At 35.4% G+C, this 16,193-nt stretch overlaps 1 protein-coding gene across 1 annotated transcript in view; it reads right to left on the reverse strand.

Moving 5' to 3' along the window:
• OLFM3 (olfactomedin 3) overlaps positions 1-15,621 on the reverse strand; it is a 173,542-nt gene extending 157,921 nt beyond the window's left edge. Inside the window, exon 1 of the mRNA XM_006190952.3 lies at positions 15,127-15,621. Coding sequence (XP_006191014.1) covers positions 15,127-15,195 — 69 coding nt within the window. The 5' untranslated portion in view covers positions 15,196-15,621. The remainder of the gene's footprint in view (positions 1-15,126) is intronic.
• Between the last annotated feature and the right edge of the window lie 572 nt (positions 15,622-16,193).

Below are 16,193 nucleotides of genomic sequence, written 5' to 3' on the forward strand. Positions count from 1 at the left end.
CACATTATCTGGCTTCAGGCTATATTGCTGATCTCATTTTCTGTTTGTCTTCTACTTGCTCAGTTCATTAGTTTACTAGCCTCCTTGCCTTTTTCGAAAATCGTTATGTACGCTCTTGCTTTCCTGAGTATGTACATATTTGTCTCAACTCCTCAACATGCCACTGCCTGTTACTCTTCTTTGTTTTTAGATTCTCCTTCCATATAATGTTTTACTATGTGACTTACACTTGCTTATTTGTATTTTTTACTAGACCATAAGTGTCATGTGGGCAGAGCTTTTGTCATGTTGGCCACTTCCTTATCGTTAGATTCCAGTTAGTACTAGGTTCATGGCAGACATTCTAAAAATACGAAGAAATCTTTCACAAATCCCTGGTGACACACATGCCGTGCAATGGGTAATTGGCTCCAAACTTCCACAGTAGGCTTACCCTAGTCATTTTGTTTCCTTTGTTGCAATATGGCAACCCATTTTACACAGTTCGAACTTCTGGGCTTCGATTTTGACATTATGATGCATGTTTATTATATGTTTTGAATGAGTAGATGAAAAATAAAATAAATGAAGGAGGAAGAAAGGAAGAAAGTAGGGAAAAAAGGGTAGAAAAAGAAAAATGAGAATGATGAAAGAAATTTCTCTTAGTCCAAGATGAGTAAACTTTGCATCATGAGAAAAACTGATCAATAGAGTTTGAAATCAATGTAAATCAATATGCAACATGCCTAAAAGTTTTAACTGATGACAAATTGCAGGCCTGCTTAACTAAGCCAGGATCATCTTGTAACCAGATGAAAATATAGTACATCATTTATTTGGGGGAAACTCTCCAGAAAACAGACTTGTGACCAGAGGATTTATAATTACTTTAATAATTGGGTAATAACAATTTTCACGTATGATGGTTGTGATGCAATCTACAACGCAAAGAGTTTTCAGCCACTGCTTTCATGGGAGCACAATCAGCATGACACGGACAAGGCAGGGATGGATAATCACAATGAAATTGTAGAGATTTTGGGATAAGATGTGTGGTGGGATTCTCAGTATCTTATGTTTTGATAACTAAAATAGGTAGATGGTTACAAAGCTAGCTAGGTAGATAGAAATGAGATTAGTAGATAGATTGATATAATATATAGAGACACTTAGATACATAGCTATATGGTTTAAAAAAACAATACTATTGTGATGACTAATTTTAGGTACCAGCTTGACTGGGCCACGGGGTGCACATATTACGAACATTACTTCGGGTGTGCCTGTGAGGATGTTTCTGGATGACACTAACAGTTGAGTTGGTAGACAGAATAAAGCCGATTGCTGTCTCTCTGATGTAGGTGTGCCTTGTCCAAACAGTTGAAGTCTTAAATAGAATAAAAAGACTGCGTAAGAGAAACTTCCTTCTGCCTAACAGCCTTTGATCTGGGTCATCAATTTTTTTTCCTCCCTTTGGACTCTAACTAAAACACTGGCTCTTTCTAGGTTGAGTCTGCAGGCTTTTGGATTGGAACTACACCATTAGCTCTCCTGGATCTCTAGCTTGTTGACTGCAGATACTGGGAATTATCAGCCTCTATAATCACATGAGCCAGTTCCTTATGATAAATCTTTTTATACATGATAAATTATACACATTTATCATATATGTGTGTCTCTGTATACACGCACACACACACATCGTGTTGGTTTTGTTTCTCTGGAGAACTCTGACTAATACAACTACATTTTGTTTTGTTTATTTGCTAGGGGTTAAAGTACTTAAAGTCCAGAAATATGTTAAAATCTGATCAGGTCAAGTCTTAGACCCCTTAGGTAATCATTTTTCTAAGAATTTAATGCCACCAATAGCTCTTTTCGTTTTTCACCTGCATCATCTTCTCTTACTTCCCATATGATTAGCAGTGAAAGAACTTAAGTTACATAAAAAAGCTCTTCAGTGCTCACGTGCTCTTTTACATCTCTGTGACCTCATGTAGGCTGTTACTTTTTAGTGGAATGCGCCTTTTTTCCCTTCATTGTTCAGCTGCTCCTCCTTTAAGCATCATCTCCCTCAGATTTTCTCTTATGCCCCAGTCTACTGCCCTTTCTCTGTGATCTACTTGCATCCTTTACAAGTCTGTTATTAGATACAGTACTACAATTTTTAGTATATTAGTATATTAATATTAGTATACTAGTACTACAAGTATTAGTATATTAGCATATTATATTGTATTAGTATATTAGTACATGTAAATATACTAATATTAAGAAAATATTAAGAACTTTTTGAGAGTAGTACCTATACCTTTTAAAAAATTCATTTATTTCCAACTCTTAGAATAGTGTCAATTATGAGTTGAAAAAATTATCACAATATGAATACCAATGAACTGCTTTACCACATGTGATAATTAATATCATTGAAAATCGTTCATTTCTAGACTAGTTATTTTTTCCTATTACAAATTTTTAAAGCTAAAACCAAATCTCAACTATTTAAAATCAAATAAGCAAATTCAGCAACATAACCACTGCATGTAAAAGGGTGTGTCCTGCTTACATTTTGTGGAACGTCACTGAGCAGTCATCATGCTTGTGCCTTTATTTATGTAACATGCATTGGTTCGCTAAGCAAAACTGCTTTCATCTGAAGACGTCCCAGTGCCTTTGGTAGATCAAATTTGATGAAACAGAAGGAGCTGTTATCGTCATTTTACTGAATCATTGGTGGACAATTTATTTGTATTTTCACTGTAGATAACAAATCCAGTGCAAAGAATCGGAAATCAAATGCCTTTAAAAGTCCTCTGCTGCAAAGAAGTGAAATGATAACCACTTGGTTCTTAGATTGAGGATGAGATTCTATAGGCAGACTTTCCCTAGCAGCAACAACAAAAAGGCTCACTTTGTATCTTATAAATATCAACTAGGGTACACAGTAACCTATTATGCAGTTCAATTAGAGTTATGTGTAATCTGATTTCATCTTTAATAAACAATTTTTAATTTTCACATTATAATTATTAGACTTTACTGTAATTTCATATCTATGGTCTCTCTAATCAATATTTACAGGCATAGACTACAGCATTATTTGGTTGAGTTATATTTTGTATTTACATATTAATTATTATCATCTGGATTAATTATTAGTTTCCTGTTGCTGCTACAACAAGTTACAATAAACTTAGTGGTTTTAAACATGCAAGCATAGTATCTTGAGGTTTTGGAGGGCAGAAGTCTGAAACAATTCTTACAAGGTTAAAATGAAAATGTCAGCAAGGCTATTTTCCTTTATGGAGGCTCTAGAGAAAAATCCATTTTCTTGGCTTTCCAGTTTCTAAAGATGGCCTGCATCGACCTTGACCTTTGGCCTCTTCCTCCATCTTTAAAGTACCTCTCTCCAGTCTCTGCTTCTATCATCCTCTGTTCTTTTTCTGACTATGGGATGTTCTTTTTCTGACTATGGGATGACTATGAGCATCTGTCCTGTCTCCTCTAAAGGACTTTTTGATTACATGATCCCATCAGAAGATCCAGGATAACCTTCCCACCTCAAGATTCTTAATTTAGTCACATCTACAAATTCCCTTTGGCCACGTAGGGTAATATATTCACAGGTTCTGGGGATTTGGATGTGAACATATTTGGGAGGACATTATTCTGTTACCACAGTCCATATACTTTTTAAAATTATATTTAGCCCCATAAAGAATCATAACTCAGTAGTAGAAAATATCATTGGAAGTCATAACTCAGTGAAAAGACTTCCTAATACTTTTTTTTAATTAAAAATAACCTAATCACTTGAATACTGTCTTACTCTCCAATATTAGAAGCATATGGACAGAAGCTAGCTAACATTTACCAGGTATGTTATAGAGGAGATTGTTGCTTTTATGCAGAATTAAAATAGATATCCTTTCTATTTCCTGTAACTCTAAGAGTCTCTTTTGTTTTAACTATCGTCAAATAAAGACAGTAGGAATACTATGTCACTACAAAAGCCAATGAACGGGAAGGATGTAAATGTTAAATATGCTGTCATGCTTGGAATATGAAATGAGCTTATGTATTTTACTTGTTTTTTTGTTTCACAATATGTACACAACTGAATTGTTACGGCTTTCTCAATGACATAACTTTGATTTTCAGCAGTGAGGTAGAAGAAGCCTAGATTTTATCCTTCATTTTAACAATCTGAGAGTCTGCGAGAAGGAAGAAGGATGAAAGGGTGATGAACTACATTTAGAAGACATGAATGTGCCCCATTTTAGGATGACCCACCAATAAAAAAAGAGCGTTTGGTTCAACATTCTCATTTTGTACATGAGGAAATGGAAACTAAAATAGTTTAGTGAATTGCTCAAAGCCATAGACCTAGATTGTTGCAGAGGTGATAGTAGCCTCAGATTTTCTTACTCCTAATTTAGTGCTCTGTTCATACTGCTATGAACTTTCCAGTTTCCTAAATATTATATAATTTGCTCTGATTTTGTTATGGTTTCTCTCCCTTTTCTTCATTTTACATGTTAAATTAATATTAGTTAAGCTGTGTCTCTTGAGAGGCATCTTTTCCGAAAGAAATGACTGTATACACATGGACAAGATGCAGTATGTCTCTATTGCTTATCTGCAAAGTTTAGATAAAAGTAAAGATAGGGAAAGGAATTTAAGAATGTTTTCATGCCTTTTTCTTTCTTCTATTCTTCTTACCAATAAATATTAAAGATTATTTGAATTAAATTAAAGACTTTGTTCCAAAAATGAATGCCAACAATTAGTAATAGATCTCAGATTAATGAATGTAATCATTGTGTAGGGGTGTGTGTGTGTGTGTGTGTGTGTGTGTGTGTGTGTGTGTGTGTGTGTGGTATTGGTAGGGGACAATAAGCAACATATGAAATGTTTAAATATGCACTGGCAAATGTGTTGTATACATCATCTGTAAAAGCTGCAATCCAACCCTGTTGTATAAATCTCCCCTCATCTCTTCTTTTTCTTTTAACTGTATTTGAATGTGTTCACCTCCATGCTGCATGTAAACTCCTTTATAATTTTATCACTTAAAATCTTATTCTATTTTTATTTTAGGATAGATATTTAGATTTGGAGTCTTTTCTTGCTTTGACTGACAATGAAGTCATGATGCTTTGGTACCAATGAGGGTCACTATTAGTAAATATTGACTCATTCCAGCCACTTGATTCCTTACTCTCAAATTATCTTATGCCCAGTTTTAAGTTACCATATATTACAATAATTACCTGTTTGGGATGAGCATCATAGCTCTCTGTTTTCTTCCTCCTTACCCCTAAGTGCTTTAAGGTATATGGCAGTCAAACTAGAGTCATTTTATTCCCTGACTTTGTCTAGCACTTACATTTTTGTAAAGAGTAGAATATATTTGTAACACAATATAAATAATATACAGTAAGTATAGTCGAAAGTCTTTAGTAGTCTTGAGCCAGATGATATTTCAGTTCGTTTAGTACTGTAATGATATGCACTAAGATGTAGTCACCATGCCACAAAACACATGTAGACGTAAAATTACTCACAGAATAAACAATTCCATAAGCAGTCATAGACATAGATCATTCCCAGAAGTGATGGCATCTTTTGTAAGGCAATATCTCACCAGTGACATTTTGGTGCCAGTGAATCAACGTTTCCAATCCTGATCTCTGAAGAAATCTTGCCATTTGGAACTGGTCCCTCTAGTAATGCTATTTAAATCATCATGGGATAATGCTTCTTAATCACCTTCAATTTAGTTGGAAAAATAAAAAGGATCGTCTATTCAATTTATGTCCTCCCTGTAGGGTTATCTAAATAGCTGTTTACTTGTACTGTTGAAGCAGTTTTATTACTGACATTTCTTTTCAGAGCATTTTCACCTACAAAGTTAATTATCAAAATTTGAATTTCTGATTATATTTAGAAGTTACAAGGTAGATAAAGTCAGATAAATCTAACTCTACCTTTATTTACTTTTAATAACCGTTCAGCATTACTCTGCTTGGTGGTGGTGTGCTCATAGTAATGTAGTACAAACGTGGAGCCAAATTACTTCCCTTTCTATGGGAATATATACTTCCCTTTCTATTTTTAGGAATATATAGTAAGATAATTTCAATGGAATATTTTAGATCCTTAAAAAATAACTCAGTCCCTACAAAGCGGCGGAAAAATAGAGATAATACACTAATTTATCCAATAAAATAAGACATTACATAAAATAAAGGTAATCAAAACAATAAGCACAAATTAATGAAATGTTTAGACTTACAAACTTATGCAAATAAAATGGACACCCATACATACACCAAGGAAAAAGAGGAGATGTTAACTGCCACGAAGCAGGATGAAACACAGTAGTTCATAAGAGTATTGTTTAAGTCTGTGTTATCCCAGAGAGTTGCCAAAAGTCAAAAGCAGCACTGAGGACGGTGAGACGGGATAGGACATTAATCAGATTTTTTTAAAAAATTGTGTTTTCTTCAAGATAAATAACCTGCTACAACAGTTCTAAGCCCTTGAAACAAGGTTCTTAGAGTCAGTCTTACTCTCCTACCCCTAAATACTGTCTGATGGGAGCATGTACCAAAAACAGATTATATTCATGAATAATTTATCCCAAGATTTTAAGGTTTTTCCCTTCACCTGTTCATCTATTCATTTAACACATGCTGAGTAGTATCATATCTGAGCAGGCACTGAGCTAGTTCATAGATAGAAGAGGATTAGATAATGGCCAAGACACAGAGCCTGTCCTCAACTACGTTATAATTTAGTAAGAGAGACGAAATACAGTAACCCAATTTAAAAAAAAGGAAGTGGTAAATGTAGTAAGAGTGATTGGAAATAGAGTGTTTTGCAAATTGTCCAGGGGAAGAAGATCAACTCAATCTGTGTTCACTGGACACCTATTCTGTGTCAGTGCCAGTGGCTGTGGGTGCAAAGATAAATAAAACATGATTTTTTTTCTTATAAGTGTTCTTAGTTTATCAGGATTACCTCCTCCTGGGGGTCAAGGAATATCTGGGAAGGATTTAGGGAAGAAGTGACATTTGAGTTGCATCTTAAAATGTAGGTAATTTTTTGACATATGGGGAAGTGGAAATGAGCTTTCCAAGGAGAGGCAAAGGCGTGAGCACAGCAGCATCTGTGATCCTTTCTCTGAATTTATTTTTATTCTTCTGAAGGCTTGGTATGACAGAAGGCATAGCTTTGTGATATATGCTTTACAACACCTTGCTTTAAAGCACAAAAGATAAGTTTTTTTAGAAAAGTGTATTTTGATTGTTTTGACAACATTTTTGAGTATTTTTATTAATGCCACGTAAGTTACATGGTCTTATGCTGTTTCTGTATCTTGGACATCTCCCTCTCCCCAAAATGGTTTGCTGCCTCTGGAGTAAGTAACAAGTGAATTAAACCTCACCATGGTATGGTGTGCAAGTATTTTGGAAACAGCGTATTTCTTAAGTAATAGTTGTTCATGGGTAGACTATAGCCTTCAGATTATGTAATTGCTCTCATCTGTTTTTACCCTTCATATTATCTACATGGGTTAAAAGGAGGAAAGAAGGAATCCATTCTTGAGTTATTCAGGTGGACTTGCATTTGGATGAGCAACATCTGGAGAAACGTTATTGTGTCTAATTAAGGGTCAGGTCTTTTCAAGCACTTTATAGAAGTCTCTCTATTGAGAAGAGCAGAGAAACTAGTATAAACAGAGGGATGGAGAAAGCAATCCAAGAGAAAAGAACAAAGGAATTGTGTTCATAAAAGTGGTCATTTTTTCATTACTGTATGGTCTGAATGTTTGTCTCCCCCAGAATTCATATGTTGATATTTTAACGCCCAAGGTGATGCTATTAGGAGATGAGCCTTTGAGGAGTATTTGAGTGATGAGAGCAGAGCCCTCGTGAATGGAATTAGTGCCATTATAAAAGAGGTTTCACAGAAATCCCTGGCCCTCTCCACCTTATGAAAACACAGCAAGAAGGCTCCAGCTATGAACCGGGAAGAGGACTTCATCAAAACTCATCCATGCTGGTGCTTTGATCTTGGACTTCCCAGCCTCCAGAACTATAAGCAATACATTTCTGTTGTTAATGATCTACCCAGTGTGTGGTGTTTTGTTATAGCAGCCTGAAAGGACTAAGAGAGCGACCCTCTGCCCTGAACATTTTTAGATTGAGTAACTTAAGACAATTCCTATTTAGACTTTCTTTCTTTAATAGTTTTAAATCTAAGGATTTAAAGTACTTTATTATTGTTGTACTTTGCAAAGGCACAAGAAGCCTATACTTTGCATGATGGTCAAAAAAGAAGTTTTATTTGTTGGTAGATCCTTTGTTGAAATATATCTGTACTCTCTGTTAGCGCATCTCCATGATTAGTTTAAAAGCTCTTTTCTTGACAGGTTTGGCTCTGATGTTAATGGAACCACTCTTCACGTCTTTTATTTTCTCCTAACAAACTTATAAGAGGTGCCTTTATAGGTATATTAAGTATTGATATAAATTTTAAAGCTGAGACGTTGAAATTGGAGATTTGACCAAAATTGTGCACTGGTTCTGAGAAGCCCTGCTGATAACTGTATGTGAATGGCATTCACTTCTCTGAAAGTTAAGAAGAGGGAACAGAAAGATAGAAGGAGCACGAGAGACCTGTGACCATAGGATACGGTGCACTGAAGATTCTGTGCTACTTTAGATTTGGCTATAGGTTGGTTGATGTTAGTAGAATATTTTCACAGAACTTTATGGTTTAAAATAGATTTTTCACATATATTAATATCATCAACAGCTGTATAAATTCCGTTGCTATTACATTGATTCCATAATTATTGAAAACTGGGCATTAGAGTGGTTAAGTGACACTGAAAAGTTGCAGTTAGGACTTAAAACCACTTCCTATGATCCCAAGTCCAGCTCCCTCCTTCACCATGCTATTAGTTTGGAATACAATTTTTAAAGTTGTATTTGAAAATTGTCATTAAAATATTAGCTTCATTAAAAAAAAATCCTTCACAGTTTTTAATTGATAAGTAGCACAGACTGGGTAGACGGATGACCAGTTTTCCACATCCTATTTTCAGTTTAAACCTGGATTCTAGGCAGATAATGTTTAAATAGTTTTTGTGTTACCTTACTATTTTAACGCTGCTATGAAATAATTTGTTCACGTATGTGAACTCACACGCATTGACGCAGATGCACAGATGACCCCAAACACTCCCTTTCATCTCACCTAACCCACAAAGTCAACTGTCTGGTTTTGTATCTTCTTCCTTTAATTTTTAATCCTTTCAATTTATTTATTTTTTATTGTGGTATAGTTGATGTAAATATTAGTTTCAAGTGATTCACACTTTTTAAAAGTTATACTACATTTATAGTTACTATAAAATATTGGCTATTTTCCTTGTGATATTACTGTATTTCCTTTCTTAATTTCACTATTGCCAATAAGTTTTCTTTTCTTTTTTAGCCAAATGATGGCTATTAATATTTAAAGACAGTCAAATGCCAAGTCTTATCTTCTAAGCTGCAGCTCTATCCAGTCTCATTTTTTTTTCTTTAAATTTTTCTTAGTACAAAAATTGTGGTTTTTCTAATAGGTGCCAGTCTGAAATATTTAAGGGTGTTTCTGTTTGGGAAGAGTCAGCAATGAATATGCATGAACTTTTTATAAGTAGCCCTCCCAAATACCTCCCACATCTTCAGTACACCAGCAATTCCCTTTGTATGGGAAATAAGTTTTCATTTTACTTGTCACTAGAGAAGTTTTCATTAAATTAAAGACTTACAGCTGAAGTAGGAAACATGTTGGCTTTCAGATCCACAAGACTGATAAGCAATCTTGTCAGGGAAGCAGAGTTTGGTGGGTGAATGGATAGAAGCCTGAGTACATGGATCATGAATGTGGAGACAGAAGGGAGGGAGAGGAGGGTGCATGAGGAAGTAGAAAATTGAAGACTCCAAATGCCAAACACAGAAGATGAAAACGTCACGAAGTTATCTAGGCAGGCTGATCCCCAGCTTTCACAAAGTTTATGATCTTACAAGCTATACCTTACAAAAGAATTTGCTAATTTTTAATGAATGGTCAAATATTATTAAGCAGAATATTATTAAGTCTGTTTGGGCTGCTATAACAAAATGCCCCAGACTGGGCATCTTATAAACGGATTATTTATTTCTCACAATTCTGAAGGCTGGAAGTTCAAGATCAAGGTACCAGCATGGTCAGCTGGGGGCCCTCTTCCGGGTAGCAGTCTTCTTGTATTCTCACATGATGAAAAGAACGAGCTATCTCTCTGGGGCCTCTTATATGAGAGCACTAATATCATTCCTAAGGGCTCCATCGTCATGACATAATCACCTCCCAAAGGCCCCATATCTTAATATCATCACCTTGGGATTAGGTTTCAACATATGTATTATGGGAAGGGGAAGGAACACACACATACAGACCATAGCACAGAGTCATTCTAGAGTTTAACCAAGAAGTTTTAAGAGATTCCTCATCATACAGGTGAGAACACTGAGGTCACAGCTTCCCCAAAGTCATATATATATGTGTGTATTATATATAATTTAACATAGTGTATTATATAACATATGTATTATATACATTTATAATACATACACACGTATATATATGTCAGTGGCAAAGTAGAGATGAGAAATGACAGACTCTGAATCCTGCCCCCTTTGTTTCTCACTCTTGTGCTGTTTTCCCTCCCAATAGAGAACAGATTGTCACAATAGTCATTTTTCTAAAAAGTATAGTTGCAAAATTACAATGAATAAGAACTTTAGAAAAATAAAGGAAAGCAGTACAATTTAACCTTTTTGATTTGCCAAGAGAAAGAGTAGGAAAAAATATTTACTTTCCAAAATAAATATTTAATTGGGTTGGGAAGGCTGGGGATAAAATGAGAGTAGGAAAGTCATTTGCTCTTTCAAAACACTGTTGGGCTGTGTCAAACTTTTCACTTTTTATCACATCAGAGTTTATTGATGTGTAATTACAGGTCTGTCAAATGCCACTGATCCATATTTTCTGTTCTAACTTGAGTTGATCCTGTTGTATAGAGGATGTCTCTGACACATAAGACACACAGGAGAAGATAGATTTTTAAGGGGAATTTTAAAGTAAATTGAAACTGATCTCAGTTTTTTTTCTCTTGATGTTTTGCTTTTATAAATTTTCATTTACGTTGTAAGAACATGAACTTTAAATTTATATACTAAAGCCACCTCTAGCCAATTTAGGTTTGTGGTGATTTCCTTTAGCAATACCAAAACACAAAGCCACTTACACATGGTATATTATATTATGAAACATTTAACAATATAATTATTGAAATTCTCTTGCTTCCCATCATGTTTATATGGCTTAAAGAAAATGTCTTATTTAAGGCAAGAGTTCTAATTGGTAGGGTTGTTTTGGACAGGAAGAACAGTTTAGTGTTGAAGATTATTGCTGAATCATTGTTTCATTTTATGTCTTTAGTGTCAGCAAGCACTGTGGTGATGTGTTCTTTAGTATATTTCGGGGTAAGAAAAGAGTGAATGCTTTCTCAATCTAAGCATGCTAAGGCATTCTTCAATGTGTTTGTCACATAAGCATGACTTCTTTAAAGTTCAACAGTCACTGCGATATGTGGCTCTGCCCGTGTCACCTCTTTTTAACTGTTCTCCAATATCTGACAACGATGTAAATGTTCTGTTTGAAACCTGCACAGCCACATTTAAATTTCTTTTTTGCGTAGTTCAGCACCGCAGAGCAGAGAAATTCATGGGTCTAATTCACAGGGATTACTGTTTTGTTACAATGTTCAAGTAATGGTCTGCTGGAAATCTTCTTGTAAAAGAAGAAGAGGTTCACTCTCCTACTATCAAGGTCATTACTGAACTGCTGTGCCTTCAGTTTAAAAGCACAGAGATGCCATCTAGCAGCCGCCCTCAGGAATTTCCTACACTGAACTATTCCTTTCTCTGTAAAAACCGAGCAATAATTGAATTCCTGCAAGCTTTGGTTTTTCTTAATTTATTTATTAAACTAAATAAATAATGATTTGGCATATTGCCTGTGGTTCAGACCCTCCATTACAAATGAAATTAATTAATATCTCTTAAAATAGGCAAAGTGATATACCCATGAGTTTTTCTAAATGGAACTGGAAAGTTGTTAATAAGATTTTAATTAAGAAAACATAATTCTCATGATTTTCTGGAGAGGAAAATTGATAGTCTGTCCATATACAAATACAAATAATTGATCAGTGTTGAATTGCCTTCCATTACTGAAAGAAGATATTAATCTTGCCAATTTCTGATATATTAAATGAGAGAAAAGAAAGTAAGTGCATGTGAAAGTAAGTTCATCCTATGAATATAGAAGTCTGGGCATTTAAAAAAAATTTTTACAATAAAATTGACTTTCAAGTAATTTATCTTACCATAAGATGGAGATACTTAATAAAATGTCATATATGATCTGTAGGTTTCAGTCTTGGGAAAAATGATCATAAACATAAATGTTATATAGTTTTCCATGAAATGGAATTGATACTATTGTTAGAAAGCCTTTGTGTTTTAGATAAATTAATAGATAATAAGCATGCTCTGAGATTTAGATTTCCAATATCTGATAAGTGTGGCAATCCTATTCCTAAAAAAAAGTCTGTGCAATTTTAATAGCTCTCCTGTTTTGCCAGTTTGTGTGTATCCATGCATGATTTATGTTTACTATAAAGTCTAATAATATAGAAAAATACTTAAATGAATTTATTTAAAAATATGATTTTGAAATATATCAGCCCTAATACATTAGTATGTAAAAAATTAGTGGTTTAAAACTCTTGTACATTTAAGTGTTATTACTTAATTATTACTTATTTGTCCAAAAACTGTGGTCTTGTGTGCCACTATATTATCAGAATATAATTTCAGTTTCACCAAACATAATTTGCATTATGAATGCTAATTTTATTATCTAAACCCTTAAGTAGTTAATACAATAATAAATAAAGTTTAAGAGATTTCTATTTTATAACCTAATTGCCAATAATTTTGAGATTTCAGTGGTTTCGTTTGTGATTTTGGTGGGTGGGAGTGATACAGTCTGGTGATTCACAACAGTTGGATAAAACATACAAATGTAGCTTTTTTTCTCTTTTTTTAAGCAAAATTTTGTCTGCCAGTCCAAAAACTTTTTACCACATTAAAATCACTTGCTATGAACATTTTAATATTCTCTATAATGGCATATGTGGTGTAGAACAAAATACCATCTGCTTTTCTTTGCATACTGTATTGCAGTATCTAGAAGCTGAAAAGGACAGTTTGAAAAGTTAATGTATGCCTTTCCTTCCCTGGGTTTCTCAGTTCAGTTGTATCAAATAGCCACAGTTAAATCGGAAGAAAAGTTTTCTGTCATTGAATACATGGAAATAAACTTATCAATACTAGAAAAGATCACATTAACTAAAAATGGGTCATTTATTTGGAGGATTCATCCCTCCAAAAGTCAAAGTTTTTTAATGCAGTAACTTGGGAACTTGCTTCGCTTTTTTAAAATGTTTTACCAAGAATATTCCAAATGAGATATATAATAGAATGTGTTTGAAGTTGTAACTAACATAATTTAATGAAAGTGGCAATGGATGGAATGTTTCACTGTAGATCCAGAGAAAAAAGTAAAAAAAAAAAAAAGGATTAGAAAAGTATAAAAGCAGAATCAAGACTTTTTACCTAGATGTAAAATGCTTTAAAGCTACCTCTCAGTGTGTACAGTGTCCCATTAAGATCATCAAGATGGCATTCACATACTGTGTGAAGATTTTACAGTGACAGTATCAGTACAGCCATAGCTTTAAAGTAAAATGATTTTATTCTCATCAGATCTCTCTAAATATGAAAAGTGCACAGAAATAATTATAAGTATATATGACATGATTCTAAGTTTTCACATTTGTATTAAGCCTAGGAAATATTCAGTTAACCACCATATTGGGTTATGCTTGGTTGCATCTTAGTTCTATTCAGTTTTGAAAAGAAACAGTCTCTCTACACTACACAGTTATTTGCAATAACTGCAACATTCCAAAGTACTGCTTTAAGTGGTTTTATAATATGACATTATTTTCCCTGTTGTGTCAAATTGCTCTTGACCAGTTAAGTAAAATAATTTAAAAACTTAACTCTTACTCTTGCCAGATGCCTTATGTTATTCCAGATAATTATGATTTTCTTAGAATGCTGAAGCTCTCAAATTATCTCACTTTATCATCAAAAACTTTTCTCATACACTCCTGAAAATATTTTGCCATATTTTCTGACTTTTTATCAAAAGAGGTTAGCGTTCACTTTAATTGCCAGTACTGGATAATTTGCAGAGTTCAACAGCTATGAGACAACTCATCTTTCCTATTGCCCTCCTTAGTTTGATAGGGTTCTCACTTCCTGTTTCTTGATACTGGTAATCAGAACTTCCTCAGTGCTCCCTAATTTCCTTAATGAAAAGAAATAAGCAAATAAACACAAGCCCCTCTTTACCAGCGCCTCTCAGCCATGGCAGAGAGTAGAGCTCCGCTGCTCTGCCGTGTGTGTTACAAGCAGCATTCCAAATGTTTTGGACACAAACCGCAGCACGTCTGCGATGGGAGTATTATTGACCAGGATCAGCTGGAAAACGCTACTCTTCTTTCAACAAAGAAACGGTTCACCAGCTCCGAATACGTGATTACAAATTGCATTGTTTTATCTGCTAACTCCTTTGCATTACCCGTCTGACTTCAGAAGAGAACATTAAGCACTTGGATACCAAATAAGCTAAATTCTCCCGAGAGCCGCATTGCCCGCTGCCCATACACTGTATATTGACTCCTGGTCCCTCCCCCCTCTCTCCCGGACTCTACCTTGAGGAGCTATTCCTCCGGTAGTTCACCTTGTTATCATCCAAGCATTGGGGATACGCCAGACACCAAAGAATAGCTGGAAGAGCTGTCTTTCGTGCCCTTCTTTGAGTATTTTTTGGCATAATCATATGCGTTTTTAGTCGGTTCGTTAAATATTGCACATTTATTTCAAACTAGAGTTAAAATATTGCCCATACCTTGGAAGGATCTAATCCAGCAAGCAAAGACAGCAGCAGGAGGTTGAGTAGGCTGGACGTCGCCTGCATTCTGATCTGTTTTTTGCCCTCTCTTCACTCTCTTTTATGTAGCCACTCCACTCTCACTGCAGAGACCTTTCCTTCGTCAGTTGCACTTTCTGCCTGCCAGTCAGAGCAGAGTGGAGACAGAGGCGGTGGCAGGAGCAGGAGCAGCAGCAGCGGCGGCGGTAGCAGTGGCGGCAGCAGCGGCAGCCGCCCTGGGGGGCGATCATTCCGCAGGCATTCTCAGAGCTGGGAGTTCGCGAGCTTTAGAGGGTGGGTTGGGCTGCAGGTGGGCGCTGACCGAGGTGCTGAAGCGCCTCCAACTCGCGCGTCCCAGTTTACCTTTTCTCCTGCGGCTCTCTAGCCAGCCCACCTCAAAAGTTTTGACCCAAGAAAAAGATAAAGGGAGTAACTGCTGAGAGAGGTGTGGAGACCTGGGCAACGGATATGACATCACTACAGCTCCTGGGGGCTTGGGGAGATATTTTGCGGGGAATTTGTTAAACCGAACAAGGATTGACTCTTGCGCTCCAGTTCAGTATTTGCTGGCAACTTGAGCTGCAGAGAAGTAAAGAGTCAGCTAGATACAGGATTGTGAAACAAATGGTGCCTGGAATCTTCTGCTGTCATTGGCAGAGGACTTGATACTGTATTTAGTGCGTTAAAGAAAGTTTGCTTTGCAGACTATCAATTTGTATTTTCTGTCCAAGGCACAGTTCATAGCTATTATATATGTATATATCACTGTCATTTATGACTAGCCTATTGAAATAATCTATTTGGTTAGGTGTTAATGTGTATTTATCTATCTAGGACTTTTGGTCATCCGAAAATACTATGCATAAATAAGTGAAGAGGCTTTTGTTTCTTATAAATGGGATATTCCTTTAGTGGCCCCCCTGCAGCTAAAATCTCTCCCCCTCACACACAGCCATGCCCAGAAATATAATTTCCCTGTCACTCTGACTTGTGTTTATGCCTGAGGTAGAATTCAGTCATGGGTGGACAGTGGGATGGGAAAAGTC

The sequence above is a fragment of the Camelus ferus genome, chromosome 9, assembly GCF_009834535.1.
Source record: "Camelus ferus isolate YT-003-E chromosome 9, BCGSAC_Cfer_1.0, whole genome shotgun sequence".
NCBI classification, from domain to species: Eukaryota; Metazoa; Chordata; class Mammalia; order Artiodactyla; family Camelidae; genus Camelus; species Camelus ferus.